This window comes from Crotalus tigris, unplaced genomic scaffold, assembly GCF_016545835.1.
Source record: "Crotalus tigris isolate CLP2741 ecotype Arizona unplaced genomic scaffold, ASM1654583v1 scf7180000024461.2689607, whole genome shotgun sequence".
Taxonomy (NCBI): Eukaryota; Metazoa; Chordata; class Lepidosauria; order Squamata; family Viperidae; genus Crotalus; species Crotalus tigris.
The window spans coordinates 2,216,053-2,237,126 of NW_024100631.1; the positions used below are offsets into that span (position 1 = coordinate 2,216,053).

The following is a 21,074-nucleotide window of genomic DNA, read 5'->3' on the forward strand; positions in this document are numbered from 1 at the left end:
CGACGGACCGATGGCTCGAAGTGCATTCTGGGAGGCGTAGTTCCTTCGCTTCTTAGTTTAAAGCTTCCTGCCTGCCCTGCCCCGCAGAAGCGCCCCATACTCCGAAGAGGGGGTGTCTGATCCCCGTTTGCTCCTCAGGAAGGCCCGATTTGCGCGGGGGGGGGCGCCGTGACGAGGCCTGGGCCTAGGCCGAAGAGCGGTTCCTGGCCGGGCGAAGAGCGCAGAAGCGGCTCGGCGGCTGCCGGTTTTTGGGGGGGACCCTCGGCCGGCTGGGAGGGGAGGCCGGAGGAGCCGTCGCCATCATGGTACAGGCCTTGGGACCCCCTCCCCATCCAGAGGGGAGGGGGGTCGAAGGAGGGGCAGAGAGGGACGGAGGGACTCATCTGGCCGGGAAAGAGCTTGGCTGGCTGAAGGGGGTGGACTACAAATCCCATGCAGGCGGGGTGGATTGCAAATCCGCAGGCAGAATGGGCTACAAACTCCAGCCAGGGCTTGTGGGGTACGGCGTCCCATCCTGGCAGGGTGGGTTGCAAACCGCACCTGGGTGGGGTGGACTACAAATCCCATCCAAGTGGGAGATCCCAGGCGGTGAGAATGGACTACAAACACCAGCCAGGGGTTGTGGGGGGGGGGAGACAAACGCCTCTCTGCCAGGGTGAGTTACAAGCCCCGTTCAGGCGGGATGGACTACAAAGCCCACTGGGGGTGGGTTGTGAGTATAAAACGCATTCCTGGTAAGGGGGGATTACAAAACCCATGCAGGCGGGTTTGGGGTTATACAGCCCATCCAGGAGGGATGGACTACACAAACCCATCCCGTCAGGATTGGGATCCAAAGCCCTTCCAGGAGGGGTGGAAACGGGATGGATTATAAACCTGACCCAGAGGTGGTGGGCTATGGAACCCTATCCAGGCAAGGAGGGTTACAAATCCCATCCAGGTGGGATGGACTACAAAACCCCATGCAGGTGGATTGGCTTACAAACCCCTTTTTTTGAGGGGGGGGGCGATGAAACAACAAAACCTACGCAGGCAGTGTGGACGACAAATCTGCATACAGGCAGAATGGATTGCAAACTCACTTGGGCATGGTGGACTACAAAATCCAGGCAGGCGGTTTGAACTACAAACCCCATCCTGGAAGGGTGGGCTACAGACCCCCTGTAGGTGTGGCAGACACAGGATGGGATTTCTACTGAGGTTTTAAAGGGAGAAATAAAATGGGTGTGAGTCCTAATTCTCTCCAATTTATTTTGATACATGTAGTCCTCGCTTTACAAGAATTTGTTTAGTGACTGTTCAAAATTAGAACAGAATTGAAGAATCTGATTTAGGACCGTTTTTCACAGTTACGGCCTTTGCAGCACCCCCATGGTCACGTGATCAAAATTTGGATGCTTGGCAACTAACTCATGTTTACGACGGTTGCCGTGTCCAGGGGCCATGTGATCCCCTTTTGTGACCATCTGAAAAGCAAAGTCAATGGAGAATCCGGATTCACTGAACAACTGCAGTGTTTCGCTTAACAACTGTGGCAAGTGAGGTCGTAAAATGGGGCAAAACTTACTTAACAAATGTCTCCCTTAACAACAGACTTGTTGGCTTCGAGGACTACCTGTATTTCTTTGCTTGTTTGTAAAATTTATTGGCTGCCCATCATGCCTCAAGGTAACCCCGGGTGACTTAGCATTGTAAAAGATAAACATATGAATTAAAAACATTAATTATTATGGCAATTAGATCGTGGTGGTCTTAACGCCTCCTGTCTTTCTCTTCTCCTTCCCTCCAGTTTTCCTTCAACATGTTTGACCATCCAATTCCCCGCGTCTTCCAGAACCGCTTCTCCACCCAATACCGCTGTTTCTCAGTCTCCATGCTCGCTGGCCCTAATGACCGATCGGATGTGGAGAAGGGCGGAAAAAGTAGGCGCTCTTTGGCTTTCTTTTCAATTTCTTTTCAGTTCCCTCTCTGGAAGGCTGAAGAGTTAGCATCTGAGATAGCCATTATTTGACCCGTAGGTAGGGGGAGAGGAGGAAGATAAACCCACTTTTATTCTGGAACCGGCTTTCGCAAGAAACCTGCCCGATGAGCTGCATAAATATAGCCGTGCATTATTTATAAAGCTCCTCTTTGGCTTTGCTTAAAAGCACTCTGCTTTTCAAAGTGATTTCGAATGATTTTTTTATACGCAGCGGCTAGGGAGAGACTCCATGCCTCCAATCTTACAAAAATAAACTGGAGACAACACGGCTATTAATCCTTAATAACTGGATCCTCCCTTTCCTTAATTCACTTTAAAAAAATTTGACCGGATCAGCTTGTACTCCATATAGCTGCCAAAGCTTGTAAATCTATTTACAGTCCAGTGTTTTCTAGAAACCTGATTTATCTCTTTCAACCTGTTTGGATAACTTAATCTCGTGTTCTGGTGAAGGGAGTCATCATTGCTTCACGAGTTGTGCTTCCTGTCCTATATAGCTGTTTGCCAACTGACCGGGCGGATCCCTTCGCTGTTGTCCTGTGGGAACATCCTGTTTTACCTGGTTACCTCATAGAGAAACTCGTTTTTACCTCTTGATGTAAACAATTCACAGCAGCTGATATTCCACATAATAAACCAATATTACAACCACGAGTGGGATCAAGTTTAAATGTCCCAGAATTGCTTTCTTTTGTTAGTTGCTGTCCGTTTTTCCCAGCATTTTTAACAAATTGTTTCGTCTTTTCCTGCAGTAATTATGCCACCGTCTGCTTTGGATCAACTCAGTAAGTTGTGTACATTTAATGTGTTTACATGCTTGATATTCTTTTATGGCCCATCATTTCTTTAAAGGACTGTTGTCCCACTCTTTGGCCAAAATTATTTGTTTGGCAGTAATTTATTTATCTGTCTGTCTGTCTATTTATTTATTTGTCTGTCTGTCTATCATCTATCTATCTATCATCTATTTATCATCTATCTATCATCTATATATCGCTATCTATCATCTATCGATCATCTATCATCCATCCATCATCTATATCTATCTATCTATCTATTTATCTATCTATCATCTATCTATCATCTATCTGTATATCTATCATCTATCTATCATATTTCTAAATTGCCCATCTCACTTCAAAGAGGGGTTCTGGGCAGTGTATGATGTAATATAACCGATAAGTAAAACAACGTATAAAAATTAATCTTAGCAATTAAAATTTCAGTTAAAAATTAATTTCAATTTTTACACAAAGATAGGTTCTCTCCACCAACGTACAGTCTCAAAGACATTTTTAGGAAGAAAAAAAAACGGGATAAGAGGAAAGCAATTAAGTTTAAGGAAATTAAAAATCACCGTCTAAAAAACACAAAAGGAAAAACTGATGGCATTAGCCGTCCTAGGGATTTTCTGCAAATTTCAAGAATAAGACATTATTCTTATTCTCGGATATAGCAATAGCAACAGCACTTATATATTACTTCACAGTGCTTTACAGCCCTCTCTAAATGCTTCACAGGGCTCTCTACAGCCCCTGACAATCTGGGTCCTCATTTTACTGGCCTCCGAAGGATGGAAGGCTGAGTCAACCTTGAGCTGGTCAGGATTGAACTGCTGGCACTCAGCAGAAATTAGCCTGCAATACTGCATTCTAACCACTGCGCCACCAGAACACTACAACACCCATGCAGGACTGTGTACTTGTTTCCTCTAGGTCGGCTTAATATCACCTACCCGATGTTGTTTAAACTGACAAATAAAAATTCAGACCGGATGACTCATTGTGGCGTGCTGGAATTTGTGGCTGATGAAGGCATCTGTTACCTTCCACATTGGGTAAGTTGACAGTTTTGTTGCATTAGATTAGAGATATGTTGCTCAAATACGGGGCAAGATTCATTTTGCACAAATACAATCCATTTTCAACTAACCTACTGTGCATCTAATTTAGCATTCCTCTGTGAAGTGAGCTCCGAGTCTCTTTGGTAACGTGACATTTTTTACATGCTGTTTTCATGGCGTGTCCCAAATCTTTACCTATTTAGCCATAGCAATGAGAGCATCTAATATTTGACCAATTTCTTGTTCCTAAACTCTTGGGTGCGTATAATAAAGCGGATTACTTAAAATGGATGCATTTTATTGATTTGTACAGGTATATATCAACTTTTCGGTTGAAAATCCCCAAACTGTTCACAAATATTTACTTTCTGAAGATATTTTTTGAGTCTTTAACCTTACACAGCAATAGGACAGACTTCATGAGGAATGTGTTGGATGTGTTCACCGCCTTGAGTTATTTGTAAAAATAATAAAGGCTGGATGCAAACAAGCAGATAAAGTTTGCCTTCACTCTGCTGAACATCTAATCCTCAGATTACAGTATAACATCTATGTATATTTACCCATGTTGCATGGCTGTATTATTATCCTTCTCATCTTTTTTAATAACCCCTGTTATTGATATCCTTAGTGTGTTTATTACACTCTGTTGCTTTGCATGTACACTGAGAATTTCGACACCAGAGACAAATTCCTTGTGTATCTAATCACACTTTGCCAAATAAAGCTATTCTGTTCTGTTCTATTCTATTCTGTTCTGTTCTGTTCCGTTCCGTTCCGTTCTGTTCTATTTTCTATTCTATTTTCTATTTCTGTTCTATTTCACCCATTTTCTTTTTCCACATCTCAATTTTGAGACCTCTTTTTTTACTAAAAAGATTTGATCTGGAGTTGCGGATAGACTGGTTAAGGGTGGACATCCATGGGGAGAAGTTATCTTTCCTAGTTGGAAAAATTAAAGATTGATTTCTCCTCTCTGGCTGTTGCAATACTGTTTGTTATTCGCTCCTCCTGCTTCTGTTGTTACTGTTTGCAAACTATATAGAAAAAAACGTATTGAGCTTTGGGCCTTGCTTGAAATCAGTTTGGCTGTGTGTTTTTTCCCTAAGATGATGCAGAATCTTCTCCTGGAGGAAGGGGGCCTGGTGCAAGTAGAAAGCGTCAACCTCCAAGTAGCCACTTACTCCAAATTTCAGCCACAAAGTCCTGATTTTCTCGACATCACCAACCCCAAAGCTGTGTATCCTTTTTGGATAATCCTTCAGGAGGGAACAAGAAGTAGCTGGGTGACTTTGGGCCAATCACTAGGAGACGGTGAATTCTAGTCCCTCCTGAGGTGAGAAAGTGAGCTGGGTGACTTTGGGCCAATCACTAGGAGACGGTGAATTCTAGTCCCTCCTGAGGCAAGAATGTAACTGGGTGATTTTGGGCCAATCACCGGGAGACGGTGAATTCTAATCCCTCCTGAGGCGAGAAAGTGAGCTGGGTGACTTTGGGCCAATCACTAGGAGACGGTGAATTCTAGTCCCTCCTGAGGTCAGATAGAAAAGGGTAGCCCTTAAACCAGAGGCCTGTCAGAACCTCAAGGGATTGCCTCGTTGCGATTGGGAGATCTCTGTATTTCCACTTAACGCGCTCCGAAGATTGGAAAACGCGCTCCGGAATTTTGCGTGCCTCACCACAGGAGATGTCATCGCCATCAACTACAATGAGAAGGTAACGTCAGTCCTTTGCGGAGAAGGAGAGGCTAGACCACTTGCGCAACTTTAAACTGCGTGGACTTCAGTCAGTTCCCAGAATTTTCCAGCTGGCTAAGTTAAGGATGGGAAAGACTTCCGCCCAGCCTGTTCTTCATCCTTTCTCTTTTTTTTTTCCTTCCTTTCGTTTAGATCTATGAACTTCGAGTCATGGAGACCAAGCCAGACAAAGCAGTGTCCATCATTGAATGTGACATGAATGTAAGTCAAGAGATGGACGGAGTCTCCACCCTGGCTAAGCCACTGGTAGAGCAGATGAACCATGTGGTAACACAGTGGAACCAAGCAGACTTTGGCCTGGTAGAGTTGCCGTGTCAGCTCAGAACACTCTAACACAGGGGTCTTCCAACTTGGCCCTTTTATGACTTGTGGACGTCCAACTCCAGCGTGCCTGGCTGAGGAATTCTGGGAGTTGGACGTCCACAAGTCATAAAAGGGCCAAGTTGGAAGACCCTTGCTTGTGGACTTCAACTCCCAGAATTCCACAGCTAGCATGCCTGGCTGAGGAATTCTGGGAGTTGGAAGTCCACAAGTCACAAAAGGGCCAGGTTTGAAGACCCCTGCTCTAACACAACAAAACTGTCTTGCAAAGTCTTCCAAGAAGCAGACTCTAAATCAGTGTTTCTCACAGTCATCTCCTTTAAGATGCGTCGACGTCAACTCCCAGAATTCCCCAGCCAGCAATGCTGGCTGGGGAATTCTGGGAGTTGACGTCGACGCATCTTAAAGTAGGGATGTAAGGATGTTGGAGAGCACCTGACCCAGCTGGAAGGAGGGATCAAATAGGGAATTAGCCTAGACTCAATAATAATAATGATGATGATGTTGTTGGAAGGGACCTTGGAGGTCATCTAGTCCAACCCCCTGCTTACATAAGCACAAGAGAGCAAGGTTTGCTTCTCCCCTTGAATGCTTTTGAGCCTTATATGGGGTTTCCCAGGCAAAACCCATCCGTCCAGGAAGATTCCTGTATTATAGGCACAGAACAATAAAGTAGCTAGCTTAAACTCTACACGGGTGTGTCTGGTCGTTCGTGCCTGACATAGAGTGGTTTTATAGGTCCCTTGATGACGGTGAGCTGTTGCATTTCATGTTGCATTGACTTAATTTGTGAGCTGGGTGTAACTTTTGTGTTGCGTTGACTTCAATTCAGGTAGACTTCGATGCACCTTTGGGTTACAAAGAGCCCGAGAGACAGGCGTCTCACGAGGAGTCTGCCGTAAGTTCCTTCTTGTTGTGTTGTTGTTGGCACACACATACACACACACACACACACACACAACCTTTCTCCCTTTCACTTGAGAGAAGTAGTGATCCATTTCATCTTCAAATGTTTGGAGAATTTAAAGCCGTATGAAACCTGGGAGCGGCATTGGATTAGTTGATCCAACTCCTTTCTCTCTTCACATCGCAGCCTGACACATTTATGGGAGGCTGGATTTTTTTTTAGATCCACTGGTGCCGCTGCTCCGATCCCCCCCCCCATCATTTCCAAACACGAGGGCCACCTTGATAAATTATGTTATTTCTGAACTCTGCACTAACATATCAGGGCTCAAATACTTTCAGAACATTATGCAAATGAGCAAAAGGTTTAATTAGGTTATTTTATTGTTATTTCCCCCCCCCTTCCCCAGTAATGAATTGCGATATCAAACTATCTCTTTTTTACTATAAAAGCTGCCCAAGGAGCATAATAGAGATAGAATTCTTTATTGGCCAAGCGTGATTGGACACCCAAGGGATTTGGGGGTGATTGAATCTGAACTGTGCCACTGGGAATCTCGGGGTCACTCCAAGCATAAACCTCTGGTTTATTAGAGGTTTGTTTTGTTCCTTTGGTATCGCTCCAACAGAACGCAAGTTAGAATCAGAGCTTGTGACAAGCGTATCAGAGCTAATTCTTCTTGAGGAATATTTCATCTATGCTGGCTATGTTTCTTTCTCCTCTTGTTGATTAGGATGTTGAAGCAGACCACAGCGGTTATGTGAACGATCTGGGATTCCGTGTAAGTCTCTTTATTGAGATAAAGCTTACTTAGGTCGATCATTAGAGTTTAAAGCTGACCTTGGTCAAATTGCAAATTTCTGAACGCTTGTAAGGAACAGCAAAAAAGATGATCTTTGATGCTCCGATTTTTGTCCCTTTGGAGACTGGCTTCCGCAAACTTTGGGATAAAATCAGATTTAAATCTATTCCATTAAGGTTTTTTTTTTTTAAAGATATGATTTTAATAGATTTTGAAAACAGGAAGAAAAAGCAGGGAAGCGAGCAAAGAGAGAAACGAGAAAGTACCCAACAAAAAGCAAGATAAGTGCAAAAAAGAAGAGGAGGGAAAAAATGTATAGGTAGTCCTCAACTTAACACTTGTTCATTTAATGACCGTTCGAAGTTACAACGGCACTGTAAAAAGCGACATGATCATTTCTCGCACGACCGTTGCAGCGTTCCCCGTGGTCACGTGATCGAAATTCAAACAGTTGGCAACTGACTCGTCTTTATGACGGCGGCAGTGTCCCCGGGGTCACGTGATCCCCTTTTGCGACTTTCTGACAAACTCAATAGGGAAACCAGATTCGTTAATGACCGTGTTGCTAACTTGACACCTGCAAATGATTCATTTAACAACTGTTGGCAAGGCAGGCCGTAAAATGGGGGCAAAGCTCACTTAACAAATGTCTGACTTAACGACGATTTTGGACTCCATTGTGGCCGTAAGTCAAGGACTTACCTGTAAAGGCAAAAAAAAAAAAAGGAACGACTTTCAACTTTCTTTGATGCAAACATAAATATATTCAGTTGAGTTTTGATGGCACCCGTGCCAGATACAAAGTTGTGTGATTATTTTTTTCTCTCTCTCTTTTTTTCCCCTTAAGGCCTTTTCTGGATCTGGGAACAGATTGGATGGAAAAAAGAAAGGAGTTGAGCCAAGTCCTTCTCCAATTAAACCAGGAGACATTCGGCGGTTAGTTGCGCCCTTTTTTCTCTATTTCCATCATTCACGCAAATCATTGCTGTTTTCCCTGGCTTGGCCTGGTTTGTTTATCGCTTGTTTGTTTAGGCATAGTTTAATATATAAATTATTGTTATCTGGGTTTGCCACAGACTATGTTAAAATGGCATCTGGCCCTCTCAATTCCTGGCAAGTAGATGGGGAAGAAATGGAGGCAGTGAGAGATTTTATCTTCTTGGGCTCCAAGATCACCGCAGATGGGGACTGCAGCCAAGAAATTAAAAGACACTTGCTCCTGGGGAGGAAAGCTATGGCAAATCTAGACAGCATACTAAAAAGACGTCACCCTGCCAACAAAAGTGCGTATAGTCAAGGCCATAGTTTTCCCAGTTGCAATGTATGGCTGGGAAAGTTGGACCCTAAGAAAGGCTGAGTGCCAAAGAATGGAGGCCTTTGAACTCTGGTGCTGGAGAAGACTCCTGCGAGTCCCCTGGACTGCAAGGCGGTCCAACCGGTCAGTCCTACAGGAGATCAACCCCGACTGCTCTTTAGAAGGCCAGATCCTGAAGTTGAAACTCAAGTACTTTGGCCACCTAATGAGAAGGAAGGACTCACTGGAGAAGAGCCTGATGCTGGGAAAGATGGAGGGCAAGAGAAGAAGAGGACGACAGAGAATGAGGTGGCTGGATGGAGTCACTGAAGCAGTAGGTGTGAATTTAAATGGACTCCAGAAGATGGTAGAGGACAGGAAGGCCTGGAGGAACATTGTCCATGGGGTCGCGATGGGTCGGACACAACTTCGCAGCTAACAACAACAACGTTAAAATAACCACACTGGCTGATTTTGTAAAGTTGCTTCAGCCGAAATAACTCATGGCTGGGTTTGAACTAAGCTAAAATGAGGTGAGGTGGGGGGTTAAAGCAGTGTTTTGTGAGAACCCAGCGACTGTCTTTGTGGATTAACAGGTTGATTTTTGAAATGCTTGCGAAAGCCAGCATCCTTTTGACTCGTGGTGTCTTTATAAAGTACAGTAAAATTTCACTGTGTTAAAATAGCCAGCCAGGGAACAAAGGGAACCTGTGAACGCAGGTCCCCAAATGCAAAATCGACTTGATTAAACCTTTTCCTGTCTTTTTAAATGGCGAACTTTCCCCCCCCCTTCCTCCCCTTTGCAGGGGCATTCCGAATTACGACTTCAAAATTGGCAAGATCACATTCATTAGAAATTCCCGGCCGCTGGTCAAAAAAATAGAAGAGGTGAGTGAAGCTGGATAGGGCCCTTTATTTATTTATTTTTTAAACCGGATTTCAGATTGTAAACTTCAATAAGCGGTCACCTTTCTCCGAGACCAAAACCAGCCAGAGAAGTTGCAGCTGGTGATTGCGGTCTGTTATGCATCACGTTCCAAACATCAGCAATATATATCAGTTTTTCCAGAGAAATTGAAAAGATTAGGAGGGGGGAAAAAAGAAACAAATATATCAGAAAACGTGGTGAATTTTTTTAGCGTTTGCTGGGGTTTTTTTTAACCCAATGACATGTCTTTCTTATTTGTTTGTTCATTGTATTCATCTGCCTCTCCGATCTTAAAACTCAGGGCAGTCTTGATCCAGGGCATAAGAAAGAATAAATAATTCAATGCCTTTTTTAAAAAAAAAAAATGAAATGAACGGAAATCTGGTGCTAATGTTGCGCTAGGTAGCTTGCGAGCCAAAATCCCCGGAAATGATTTGTGCAAGCTTTCCTGGTGTCCCCTCCCCACCCACCCTCTACTAAAAAAAAAAAAAAACTGGATGCTCAATAAGCTTGAAAAGTATTCTTCCGAATAGCATTGGAAGCAGGGCCTGTTGACTTTGTGAATGCGATTCCAGAAAATAATTAGGGTTCACATTACTTCTCTACCCTTTTTCTGTGTTTCCTCAGGATGACGCTGGTACTCGCTTTATTGCGTTCTCCGGAGAAGGTCAGTCTCTTCGCAAGAAAGGCAGAAAACCCTGAACTCTGCAGTCGGAAGACAATAAAATAATCCTGTATACTAGCATTTCTGGCAAGGCTGTTTGTTTGCCTGTTTCTCTGTCAAGCGCCTTAATGATCTGAACAGAAAATGAAAATTGGCTTCTGAAGTCTTTTCAGTTTTGAGAACAAAGCCCACTCCCTTCTAGCACTGATGACGTTACCTAGTGGGGTAAAGAGATGTCTGCAGGAAAACAACCAAGTTCAGAGAGCACCAAGAACCCAACAGTCGTCCTCCTCCTCCTCCTCTTCCTATCTAGCACTGATGTTGTTACCTAGTTGGGTAATGTAATGTCTGCAAAAAAAAAAAAAAACCTCCACCAAGCAGGGACCCCACAGATCAAGCCTGAGCTGCAGATATTTTCTCCTATTTGTATATTTCATTTTAAGAAAGTGAAGCAAGGAGAAACTTCCTGACAGTTAGAACAATTCACCAATGCTCCAACATTGGAAGTTTTTAAGAAGAAACTGGACAGCCATTTGTCTGAAATGGTATAGGGTTATCTGCCTGAGTAGGGGGTTGGACTTGATGACCTCCAAGGTCCCTTCCAACTTTATTATTATTATTAAAAGCAGTGGTAACTAAGCGCGGCTTGCTAACAAATCTGGGAGCGCTTGGCTCTAACCCTTGGGCCTGCCTGCCTTAGCCTTCCTAGGAAGCAGAGTGATTCCACTGGTGGTGGTGGTGGTGGTGGTGGGGAAGACAGATGACTAGAGGGCAAGCCCTCGTATTCCACTTCCCCAGCCAACATCAACAAATACAATTGGTACTTTCCCCCAGGTTTAATTTTTGTGGGTTTTCAGGTTGAGAAACTGCGCTTTCCAGCAGCCAAGTGACATTCTGATCCAATTGCTTTGCTTGCAGTGTTTCTCAACCTTGACAATTTTAAGGCACGTGGACTTCAACTCCCAGAATTCCACAGCCAGCAATACTGGAGTTGAAGTCCGCGTGCCTTAAAATTGTCAAGGTTGAGAAACACTGCAACCAGGGTATGAATTGTGAATAACGCACTGGCCCAAACCATTAAAAAAAACTCATTTAAAAAAAAAAATTAAATTCCAATGTGAGCCTTCTAGCCTCCTATCATGCAACCACAATTCCCAGAAAGCCCAGCCCACATGGCCAAAACGACCACACTGGCAAAATTACATTGATCCACATTCCTGCCTTGAATTGTTTTAAACTTAAAGCTTTTAAACACCGTATATTTTTTTTTTACCCGCACATGGAGGAACTCTTGCTTTACATCTGGGAACCGGAAGCGGTGTGTGCTCGCTACGGACTGTAGCCCTGAGTTCCCCCGAGCCTGACCCGCCTATCCGCTTTTTCCATTGCACAAGAGAACCGGAAGAGAGGGCTGCGCGCTGTTGACTGTAGCCCTTAGGTCCCTGTCACGTTCCCATCGGCGCTTTGCCCCGCCCATTGGGACAAAGGTGGGCGGGGACGATCGGCCAGAAGCCCCGCCCCTGTGGGAGTCGTTCCTCCACCGGACCGATGGCCGTTGAAAGCGGATCTTGGCGGGTGAGCTTTCCTGGGTCACAATTAGCCCAGAATCGGGGCTAATATTGAAAAACTGGCCCCTGGGAGGGACATTCCCTTGATTCAGCAGGAAGGAAACGCCTTTCTCGCGGTGTAACTCGCAGGTCGTGCGAATGCAGGACACGGGAGTTTGCAGGTCGTGTGAAAGCACTCCCGGTGGTGCATTTCTTCGGGATTTAGCGGCCCGCCCACCCATTGGAGCGCCCTCTCCGGTGCCCGTGGGAACGTGAAAGCTTTTAATAATAATAATAATAATAATAATAAATAATAGTGTTGGAAGGGACCTTGGAGGTCATCTAGTCCAACCCCCTGCTCAGGCCGGAAATCGTATACCATAATCGTGCATTATTCTACTTATATTTTACATTCTGTGTTTCAGCATAAATGTATATGCCGGGCGTCATGGTTTTTATTACATTTTATACTCAAACAAAATTATAGGTCGCCCAGGGTTGCAACATGGGTGTAAATTTAATAAGTAAAAAATTATATTAGATTAGTACGTATGTTACATATTGCATGTAATATACCTATTAAATGTATATGATGTATTGAAATAAGTATAACATGTTCTGTAACATAACACTGATTGCTGTTGGGATACTAGCGTGATAGGTGTATCATAATTAATATATTTATAAATAATGGGTCAAAATTGTACGCTGCCTGACTCTGAATCCACTCTGGGTGGCTTGTAACAATCAAACAAATAACAATAAATAAAGCAGGAAAGCTTAACCACCTAGAAAAAAAAATAAGCATCGGATGAGTCCAGTGAGTGCGATCTAAAAGGGCAAAAATTGAGATTAAGGAAAAGTGAGAAAGTTAGAAGGCAAAAATGAAGAACATTTAAGGACATCCGTTGCAGGATCTGCTTTGTGGATCCTGCTGATTTCTTCTGATCTGGGTGAATCTCAGATTTGTAGGTCTTTCAGCACTATTGCAACTGACCCAAAATTTCTAAGTGAAACATTTGTTAAGTGAGTTTGCTCTGTTTTACAACTTTCCTGGCTCCAGTTGTTAAGGTGAAAATCGCTGCAGTTGTTCAGTTAGTAATCTGGTCGTTAAGCGAATCTGGCCTCCCCATTGACTTTGCTTGTCATAAGGTCGCAAAAGCGGATCGTGTGACTCCAGGGACACTGCAACCGTCATAAATATGAGTCAGTTGCTGAGCATCTGATTTTTGATGAGGTGACCACGGGGAAGATACTGCAAGGGTCATCTTTAGGTGTGAAAAACGATCCTTAAGATACTTTTTGCAGCGCTGTTGTAACTTTGAACGGTCACTAAGTCGAGGACTACCTGTCCTGTATTTTTGTGCTGTGTGTGTCCGACAGCCGCCCCGAGCCTGCGCAGATTACTGGTCTGAATGGAAGCTGTGTCGGAGCATCCGTAATCTATACCATCATTATTACACTTACGGGGAGATGCCGTCGTGCGCGCAGTGGAAAAAGGATTACAAGAATTGCAAAGAATGGGAGAGAACAAAAAGCGTGACGGCCAAGGTAGGGCGTGGGATCTGGAGGATGGAAGTTATAGAAACCTAATTTTATTCCTAAGTTTATTCCTCACTCGTACTTGTTTGTTTTTAAGACAATGCACCGTGCTGCATTTTGCCATGACGTACGACATTTAAAAAAAAAAAAAGCAGAAAAAGACATTTCTCTTCCTGTTTGGTTGATCAGTAGCAGGAACAGTCTACATTTTTTCCTCTTCCATTCGGTTGTGTCCAATTGTTGGGAGATTGCCCTGATAAATCCCTGCAGTTTTCTGGTGATGTTTTTTCAACCCAGGGTCTCTTGGTTTCCAGCCCGGTGACTTGACCTCTATACCAAATTTATTCTATGTAGTTATTGTACCTTTGCAATCTCTTTAACTATAAAGAGATAGGTATGATCAAATGTTGATTTTATCATTCAAATAGCAATAGCACTTAAGACTTATATATCGCTTTACAGTCCTTCCTAAGGGGTTTACAGACTCAGCCTCTTGCCTCCAACAATCTGGGTTCTCATTTTACTGACCTTGGAAGGATCGAAGGATGAGTCAACTTTAAACCAGTGAGGATTGAACTGCTAGGAGTGAGCAGAGTCAGCCTGCAATACTACATTCTAACCACTGCACTACCACAGCGTAGTTTGCCGATTGTTCAACTTTCTGTGAAAGTTTTGGCCTTGCCCTTACACTCTGACAAATTCTGACAGTAACAAAGGTTTAAAAACAGTGTAAAAATAACAGAACAGAAGCCATTCTGGACACAGATGTTTTCCAATAAAGGAGAATATTCATAGCTCAAAGTTGAAATGAGGAGTCTTTTGTGCTCTCTGAGCTTGGTGGTTTTCTTGCAGACGTTTCATTACCAAACTAGGTAACGTCATCAGTGCTAGAAGGGAGTGGGATTTGCTACAGATGATGTTACCTAGCTTGAGTAATGAAACGTCTGCAAAAAAACCACCAAGTTCAGAGAGCACCAAGGACCCTACAGATCTATTTCACTCTGAAAAGCCCTGTTTATTCCGAGAGTTGGGATATTATTAATAACAGCTTTGATCTGTGGCAGGAACAGTTGTGTGACAGTGAGCGACAACGGATGGCCAGGAAACAGAAATATGCACCAGTATGGAAAATGAGAAAAAGCCCTCCACCTGATTGGAATTCACCCATTGGGGAAGAAGACTTCAAATGATGAGCCCCCCCCCCAACATTCTAGTGGGACCTCTATCTGATGCCACTTAAGAGACTCTTAATCCTGAATAGAAGGATTTTTCCACCATAAAACTGTGCTCTCACCTGCCCGTACCTGGGTTTAAGTGTGTCCAATGTATGTTTCTGTAAACAGCTGCTCTGAATTCTTCTCCTAAGCCAGTGCAAAGTTTCAAAGGACATTCACAAAAACGTCGTTGCAAGGGATATATTTTGCTGTTCACAAGCTCGGTCTTCGTTGCAAATTAGTACAAAAAATGCCGATGCTGGGTGATAAGGGAACAACCCAAGAATTATTTATTTGTATGCCACATTCATGTCCTTTACAAACCACAGGGATTGTGTTCCCACAACTTAATAGCCCCCCCCCCAACCCAATACACTATGGCTTAACAGGATGTGTGAAAGTTAGATGTTTAGACAACTGGCAATTCTATTATGTTCAACACCACAGAGGAGATACACAGGTACTCCTCGATTTAAGAACAGTTCATTTAGTGACTGTTCCAAAGTTACAACGGCACTAAAAAAAAGGACTGTTTTTGACATGGCTGTTGTAGCATCCCCAGGGTGACATGATCAAAATTCAGACGCTGAATTTTGCAGTATCCTGGGGTTACGTGATCCCTTTCTGCGACCTTTCTGACAAGCGAAGTCAATGGGGAAGCTAGATTCCTTTAACAACATTACTAGCTTAACAACCACAGTGATTGTAAAATGGGGCAAAACCTATTTAACAACTGTCTTAGGGATGGAAATGTTGGCGTCAGTGGTGATCAAGGACTACCAGTATAAAAATAGCTTTTCATCAGCACTGTGTGTTCAGGCAAAACTACTTTAAAAGATTGGCAAGTGTACTTTATTGAACATCCAGCAGAGTAGTAAAATATGGAACTTCTACAAAACGTTGATCAATACATTAATGCCACCTACTCTTGATATCGTAAGAATCAGCTAAGAATAGTTAGGATGGGGGTCTCAGAGGCTTTGCGTTTTCAATCGGCGAGAAAATGAATCCTTTCCGAGGGGCTTGTCTCCCAACAAGATTTTATTTATTGAATAAATGTGCACGGCATGTAGAAGATTGAACTCTTTATTTTTAAAAGAGTCAACATTCCAAGCTTTTTTCCACAGACTCTTGCGTGATCTATGGGTCTCAACGATGGGTTTAATCAAACAGCTACATTGAACTGGTGCTTGCGATCAAACAGATGGTCAGGTAGAACATAATTTAGCAGCTTTGCGCTTGCTGAGGGTGTTGGGTTTTCCCACAACCCAAATCAGTACGTATATATTCTTGTGAGATCGTTACATTTTCCTTCGGGAGCTTCGTATTTAGCCTGAGGGGGTGTGTGCAGGGGTTCTGGCCTGTCAAAAGGGAACAAGAGATTATCCCGTAGAATGGCTGCCTGATACAGCTCTTCCGACTCCAGCCGTAGTTCCCTTAAAGCTTGTTCCTGCGCAGCGACCAGAGTTTTTATGGTGTCCATCTCGGCCTTGTTCTCGCGATGCTTATAGGCAGCCCACCGCTTTAAAATTTTAGCTCGTCTTTCACGTTCTTCAAGGGGCAGCGGTGGGAGCTCTCGGACCCTGTGAGGAAAAACACAGTCAGGCCACAAACCACAAACGACACATGGAGATTCTTCTGAATTGAGTTCTTTTGTTTTACATAGCTTGTCCTTGACTTGCAATTCATTTAGGGACCGAAGTTGCGACGGCACTGAAAAGCTTTCATACTTAATGATCTTTGCAGCATTCCCAGGATCACATGATGAGAATTGAGATGCTTGGCAACTGACTCGTATTTATGACGGCACACCATCTTTCTTCGGCCACTTTGAGACATGTGGACATCAACACCCCAAATTCCTCCGCCAGCATGAACGAACATTGTAAATACATTTTTTTAAACAAAACTGCAGGAACAGTCTGCAGGGACCCCGCCTGCCCAATGTCCCATTACCTTTTTTCATCCATGAATCTGAAAGGGATTATGAAGTCTTCAATAGGAACCAGCTCTTGAGGTGCTCTTTCCAATTTTTTGATTTTCTTTTTCAGCCTTTCTCTTAGAGCATGGTCCTTCTTCGGATCTGTCTTTTTCTTCTTCCTTGGGGGCTCTGCTCTAATGGAGGGGGGGGGGATAAATAAAATATAAAATAAAATACAAATTTTTACAGAATGCTATTTCACCTTCTCAGAATGACTTTAATCTCAAAAAGTAACAACATTTTTTGCTAGTTTCTAGCCTTTTTGGCCAGTTTACAGCAAAAAAAAAAGTACCCATAGGAATGGATTCATTTAACAACCAGCACATCTGCATTATAATCACAGTGTTTGCTTAACAACTAGTACAAAATAATTGTAAAATTGGGTCGGTCACTTAAGACAGATTTCCAGGCTCCATTATGGTCATTTATGTGTGGATGTTGGGGTGTATATGTGCTCACTCAAATGTAAATCCTGTTGGATTCAGCAACACTTTTTTCCTACATAAGCAAGAATTAAATGGCAGCCACGTTGATTGATTACTTGAGTGCATTGGATAAATTTGAAATGTGAACTTGGAAAAGCATTTCAATAGTTCTTCCTATATTATCAGGTGGAAAGGATCAAATACCAATCTGGGCTTTACCTCATGGGCAGAGCTGTTCTCAGTTCCAGGAGGGAAGACTGCCAGTGGTTCGCTCGGAGTTGTCCATTCCAGATTAACTGGGAACTAAAAAAATGTATATAATGTCAATCCAGGGTTGTTGTGGGGAAAACAGTTCGAGGAAGGTGGTGTTGGATATGTCTGGCACCATTAATTATTTATTAATATTAATAAAGGTGGGATACAAATGAATAAAAATAATGGATGGACGCTTATCAAGGAGACATTCAACCTAGAACTAAGGAGGAATTTTCTAACAGTGAGAACAATTAATAAGTTGCCTCCAGAAGTTGTGGGTGCTCCATCACCGGAGGCTTTTAAGAAGAGACTGCACAGCCATTCATCCGGAATGGCATAGGGTCTCCTGCTTGAGCAGGGGGATGAACTAGATGACCTCCAGAGTCCCTTCCAACCTTATTCTATGTTCTATAAATTACGATAAGCTGTGGATGCTCCATCGCTGGAGGCTTTTAAGAAGAGACTGGACAGCTATTTACCCGGAATGGCATAGGGTCTCCTGCTTGAGCAGGGGGATGGACTAGATGATCTCCAAGGTCCCTTCCAATTCTGTTATAGCTTTTCATGGCGAGGTTGGGGCGGGGCGTCCTCAAGGGCTCCCCCTAAGCAGCCCATGGGGGAAGGAAAAAGACCCCCATCCCCCCCAGGACTCCCTTCGGGCCGCTTACCGAAACAAAACGCCTCCCGTCCCGCTCCCGAGGAGGTTCAACGCAGCCCGAGCCCACATGGCTCCCTTCCCGACGGAGGACCGCTCCCAGCGACGCACCGCAGTCCGACGGTGAATGCTGCTCTCCGGCTTCCGAACGCTCGTCGGGAAGTTCCGGGAAAGGTGCGCGCGCAGCCTTCGCCTCTACCGCCTTCCCTCCCTCCGTCCGTGCTGCATTCTCCAACCTGGAGCTCTCCGAATAACAACAACAACAACAATAATAATAAAGTTGAAAGGGGCCTTGGAGGTCATCTAGTCCAGCCCCCTGCTCAGGCAGGAAACCCTATGCCATTTCGGACCCTCTCTTGTTTAGAATACCGGACGTTGGAGAAGTTTGCTTCTGGAGGAAAGGGAGAAGGGTCGATTTGACGTAATGGCGGAGGAAGGGGCTAAGCTGCGAGTTCTAGTCCTCCCGCTGCCGTGGAAGGTCACCGTCCAACCCAAAAAACCTGGAAAAATTGGGAATAAAACAAGGGTTTTTTTTCCTGTTTTTTTCCCCCAAAGGGTTTTGGAAAAAAAAAGGAAAGAAAAAAAACTCAGAAAAAAACCTTGTTTTATTCCTATTCCCCCCCCCCCAGACTTTCCCATCTCTAATAGTGGTGGTTCTTTGTATGGGTTTCTTTCCTCCGCCAAGAGTGAGATCTAGAATTTGGACACATTGCAATTTTAAGCACCAATAACACCATCTTTGTAGCCAAAGGTTGAACTGGTGGGTCCTCTTTGAGGTTGGTGGTTTTCTTGCAGACCTTTCACAACCCAACTGGTAACATCACGAGTACTAGAAGGGAGTGGGATTTTCTAGCACTGATCATACGTAGTTGGGTCGTGAAATGTTTGCAAGAAAACCACTCAGAGAGCAACAAGGACCCCACAAATTTAAGTATAGCAAACGTCTCATCCTTCCAGTACAATCCCATCCATTGCTATTAAGGATTCTGCCTGTGTTTTGATATTCCAAAATTGAAACCGCATATCCACTGCTTGGCTACCTGACTGCTAGGAAAAAAAAAAAAAAAACAACGTAACACCCCGGACTTAACAATTGTCGATAAGAAAGACAAAAAGGTCTGGATAGTGGACGTGGCAGTGCCTGGAGACAGCAGAACAGACAAAAAAGAACTGGAGAAGATAACAAAATACAAAGACCTACAAATAGAAACAGAAAGACTGTGGCAAAGGCAAGCAAGGGTGGTACCAATAGTAATAGGCACCTTGGGTGCAATCCAAAAACAACTGGAGCACCACTTGAACACCATCGTTGGCATTGACAAATTCGACATTAGTCAGTTGTAAAAGGCAGCCTTACTAGGAACTGCTTCCATCTGTAACACCATCAAACATCCACATCTGCCTATCCCAGTCCTTGGGAAGAACTTGATAAGTAGACAAAAATGCCAAGTCCAGTCTGAACATCTGGTTGACTGTGTGATGATCAATAATAATAACAACAACAACAATACTAATAGACTTGGAAGGGACCTTGGAGGTCTTCTAGTCCAACCCCCTGCTCAGGCAGAAAACCCTATACCATATTTTTATTCTATATAATGCAAGTAGTTCTTATGAGCACAGTTGAGCTCAACATTTCATCATAAATGTGAGTCCATTGCCAAGCATCTGAATTTTGATCACGTGACCCTGGGGATGCTGCAAAGTGTGAAAAAACGGTCCTGAGTCCCTTTTTTCATTGACCGTTGTAACTTCAAACGGTCACTAAATGAACTTTTTCTAAGCCGAGGACTACCTGTATACTAAAATAGGTAAACACATTTTAATGCACTTTAAAATATATTTTAATACAGTATATAAACACAATACAACAAAATATACAGGTGAATAATACCCCTGTAACTGGAATATATATATTAAAAAAATCCATCAGAGCCGGGGAGTTGCAGGGACGCTCATGACGTCACCCCACCGCCGCCTGGCCCGTCTCCTCCCGCCGAACTACACCTCCCAGCATGCCTCAGCGCCAGCCGGCACAGCGGAGGCTCCCGGGAGCTGTAGTTCCCCGCCGCCTGACAGGGCCGCCCCGCGCTCCTCTCTCAGCCCTGCCTTAGCCATGCCGGCCGCCCGAGCCTCCGAGCCGCCCCACAAGCCGGCCGCCGACCCCGCCGGGGATCCTCCGCGGGCGGGACGCCTCTCGCCCCCGCGCGCTTCACCCCCCCCACGAGAAGCCCCCCGCCGCGCCACCCGGCCGGCCTCTCTGGGCGTCGTCCCTTGTTTCCCGCCGGGCCGCTTGGGTCGTTGCCCTCCGCTGACTTCCGGCGTTGCCGGGGAGCCGCCGGGAGCGGGGGATGCGGCCGGGTGGCGGCGGCTGCTGCTGCTGCTGCGGGCGGGACGGGCGCGGGCGATGGCGCGGCGGCCCTGAGGCCCTCGAGGCGGCGGCGACGGCGGAGAAGGGAGGCGGAGGAGGAGGAGGGAGGCGGCGCTGAGGCGGCCGGCGGGGCAGGGGCGAGGGCCGGGGTGCCGCCGCCGCCTCCGCCCAGGGCAGCCTGAGCCGGGGCCGTCCCGCCTGCCCCGGCCGGCGGCCGTCCCCGGCACGGAGCGAGAAAGAAGCGGAGGAGGAGGAGGAGGCGGCGGGGAAAATGAAGCTCCTGAAGCCGACCTGGGTCAACCACAACGGTGAGCGCGTGCAGAGGGCGCCTCTGAGCGCGTGCAGAGCGCTCGGGGAGGCGTCAGCCGCCGCCGCCCCCCCCCCCCGTGCTCGTGGCCGGGAAGAATGGAGGGGGGTCCTCTGAGGGAGTGCAGAGTGTTGGGGGAGGGTTTATCCCCCACGGGGAGGGGGGAAGGAGGGGGGGGTCCTCTGAGCAAAGGGGGAAGGATGGAAGGTGTGGAAGAGATCAGAGAACCAGAAAGTGTCTCTTTAAACGCTAAGATATATATATATATCCAGTTGCCTTT

The 21,074-nt window shown here is 45.1% G+C and overlaps 4 protein-coding genes across 6 annotated transcripts in view; 3 read left to right on the forward strand and 1 right to left on the reverse strand.

Annotated features, from left to right (window-relative positions):
• Positions 1-35: 35 nt before the first annotated feature.
• UFD1 (ubiquitin recognition factor in ER associated degradation 1) lies at positions 36-10,575 on the forward strand. The gene is made up of 12 exons (XM_039332408.1): positions 36-305; positions 1,790-1,922; positions 2,734-2,766; positions 3,697-3,818; positions 4,934-5,064; positions 5,468-5,540; positions 5,714-5,782; positions 6,735-6,800; positions 7,543-7,590; positions 8,459-8,547; positions 9,712-9,793; positions 10,461-10,575. Exons 1-12 carry the CDS (start codon positions 303-305, stop codon positions 10,533-10,535), a joined length of 924 nt encoding a protein of 307 aa, XP_039188342.1. The 5' UTR covers positions 36-302; the 3' UTR covers positions 10,536-10,575.
• Positions 10,576-11,960: 1,385 nt separating this feature from the next.
• CUNH22orf39 (chromosome unknown C22orf39 homolog) lies at positions 11,961-15,872 on the forward strand. 2 transcript variants are annotated; one of them, XM_039332383.1, is made up of 3 exons: positions 11,961-12,072; positions 13,428-13,595; positions 14,651-15,872. In XM_039332383.1, the coding sequence occupies exons 1-3, from the start codon at positions 12,046-12,048 to the stop codon at positions 14,774-14,776; spliced, it is 321 nt and encodes a 106-aa protein (XP_039188317.1). In that variant the 5' UTR covers positions 11,961-12,045; the 3' UTR covers positions 14,777-15,872. The 2 variants fall into 2 exon arrangements, with proteins under 2 accessions (XP_039188317.1, XP_039188318.1); XM_039332384.1 differs by having other exon boundaries at positions 14,657-15,872.
• MRPL40 (mitochondrial ribosomal protein L40) lies at positions 15,824-18,287 on the reverse strand. Its single transcript, XM_039332381.1, has 4 exons — positions 18,130-18,287; positions 17,426-17,509; positions 16,757-16,915; positions 15,824-16,383 (listed from the first exon to the last, which is right to left on the reverse strand). The coding sequence occupies exons 1-4, from the start codon at positions 18,186-18,188 to the stop codon at positions 16,074-16,076; spliced, it is 612 nt and encodes a 203-aa protein (XP_039188315.1). The 5' UTR covers positions 18,189-18,287; the 3' UTR covers positions 15,824-16,073.
• Positions 18,288-20,599: 2,312 nt separating this feature from the next.
• The window catches only part of LOC120303140 (protein HIRA), a 28,091-nt gene continuing 27,616 nt past the window's right edge, over positions 20,600-21,074 (forward strand). Inside the window, exon 1 of one of the 2 annotated variants that reach the window (XM_039332359.1) lies at positions 20,600-20,795. In XM_039332359.1, the coding sequence (XP_039188293.1) occupies positions 20,759-20,795 (37 nt within the window). In that variant the 5' untranslated portion in view covers positions 20,600-20,758. The remainder of the gene's footprint in view (positions 20,796-21,074) is intronic. The other variant, XM_039332358.1, reaches the window with a different exon arrangement.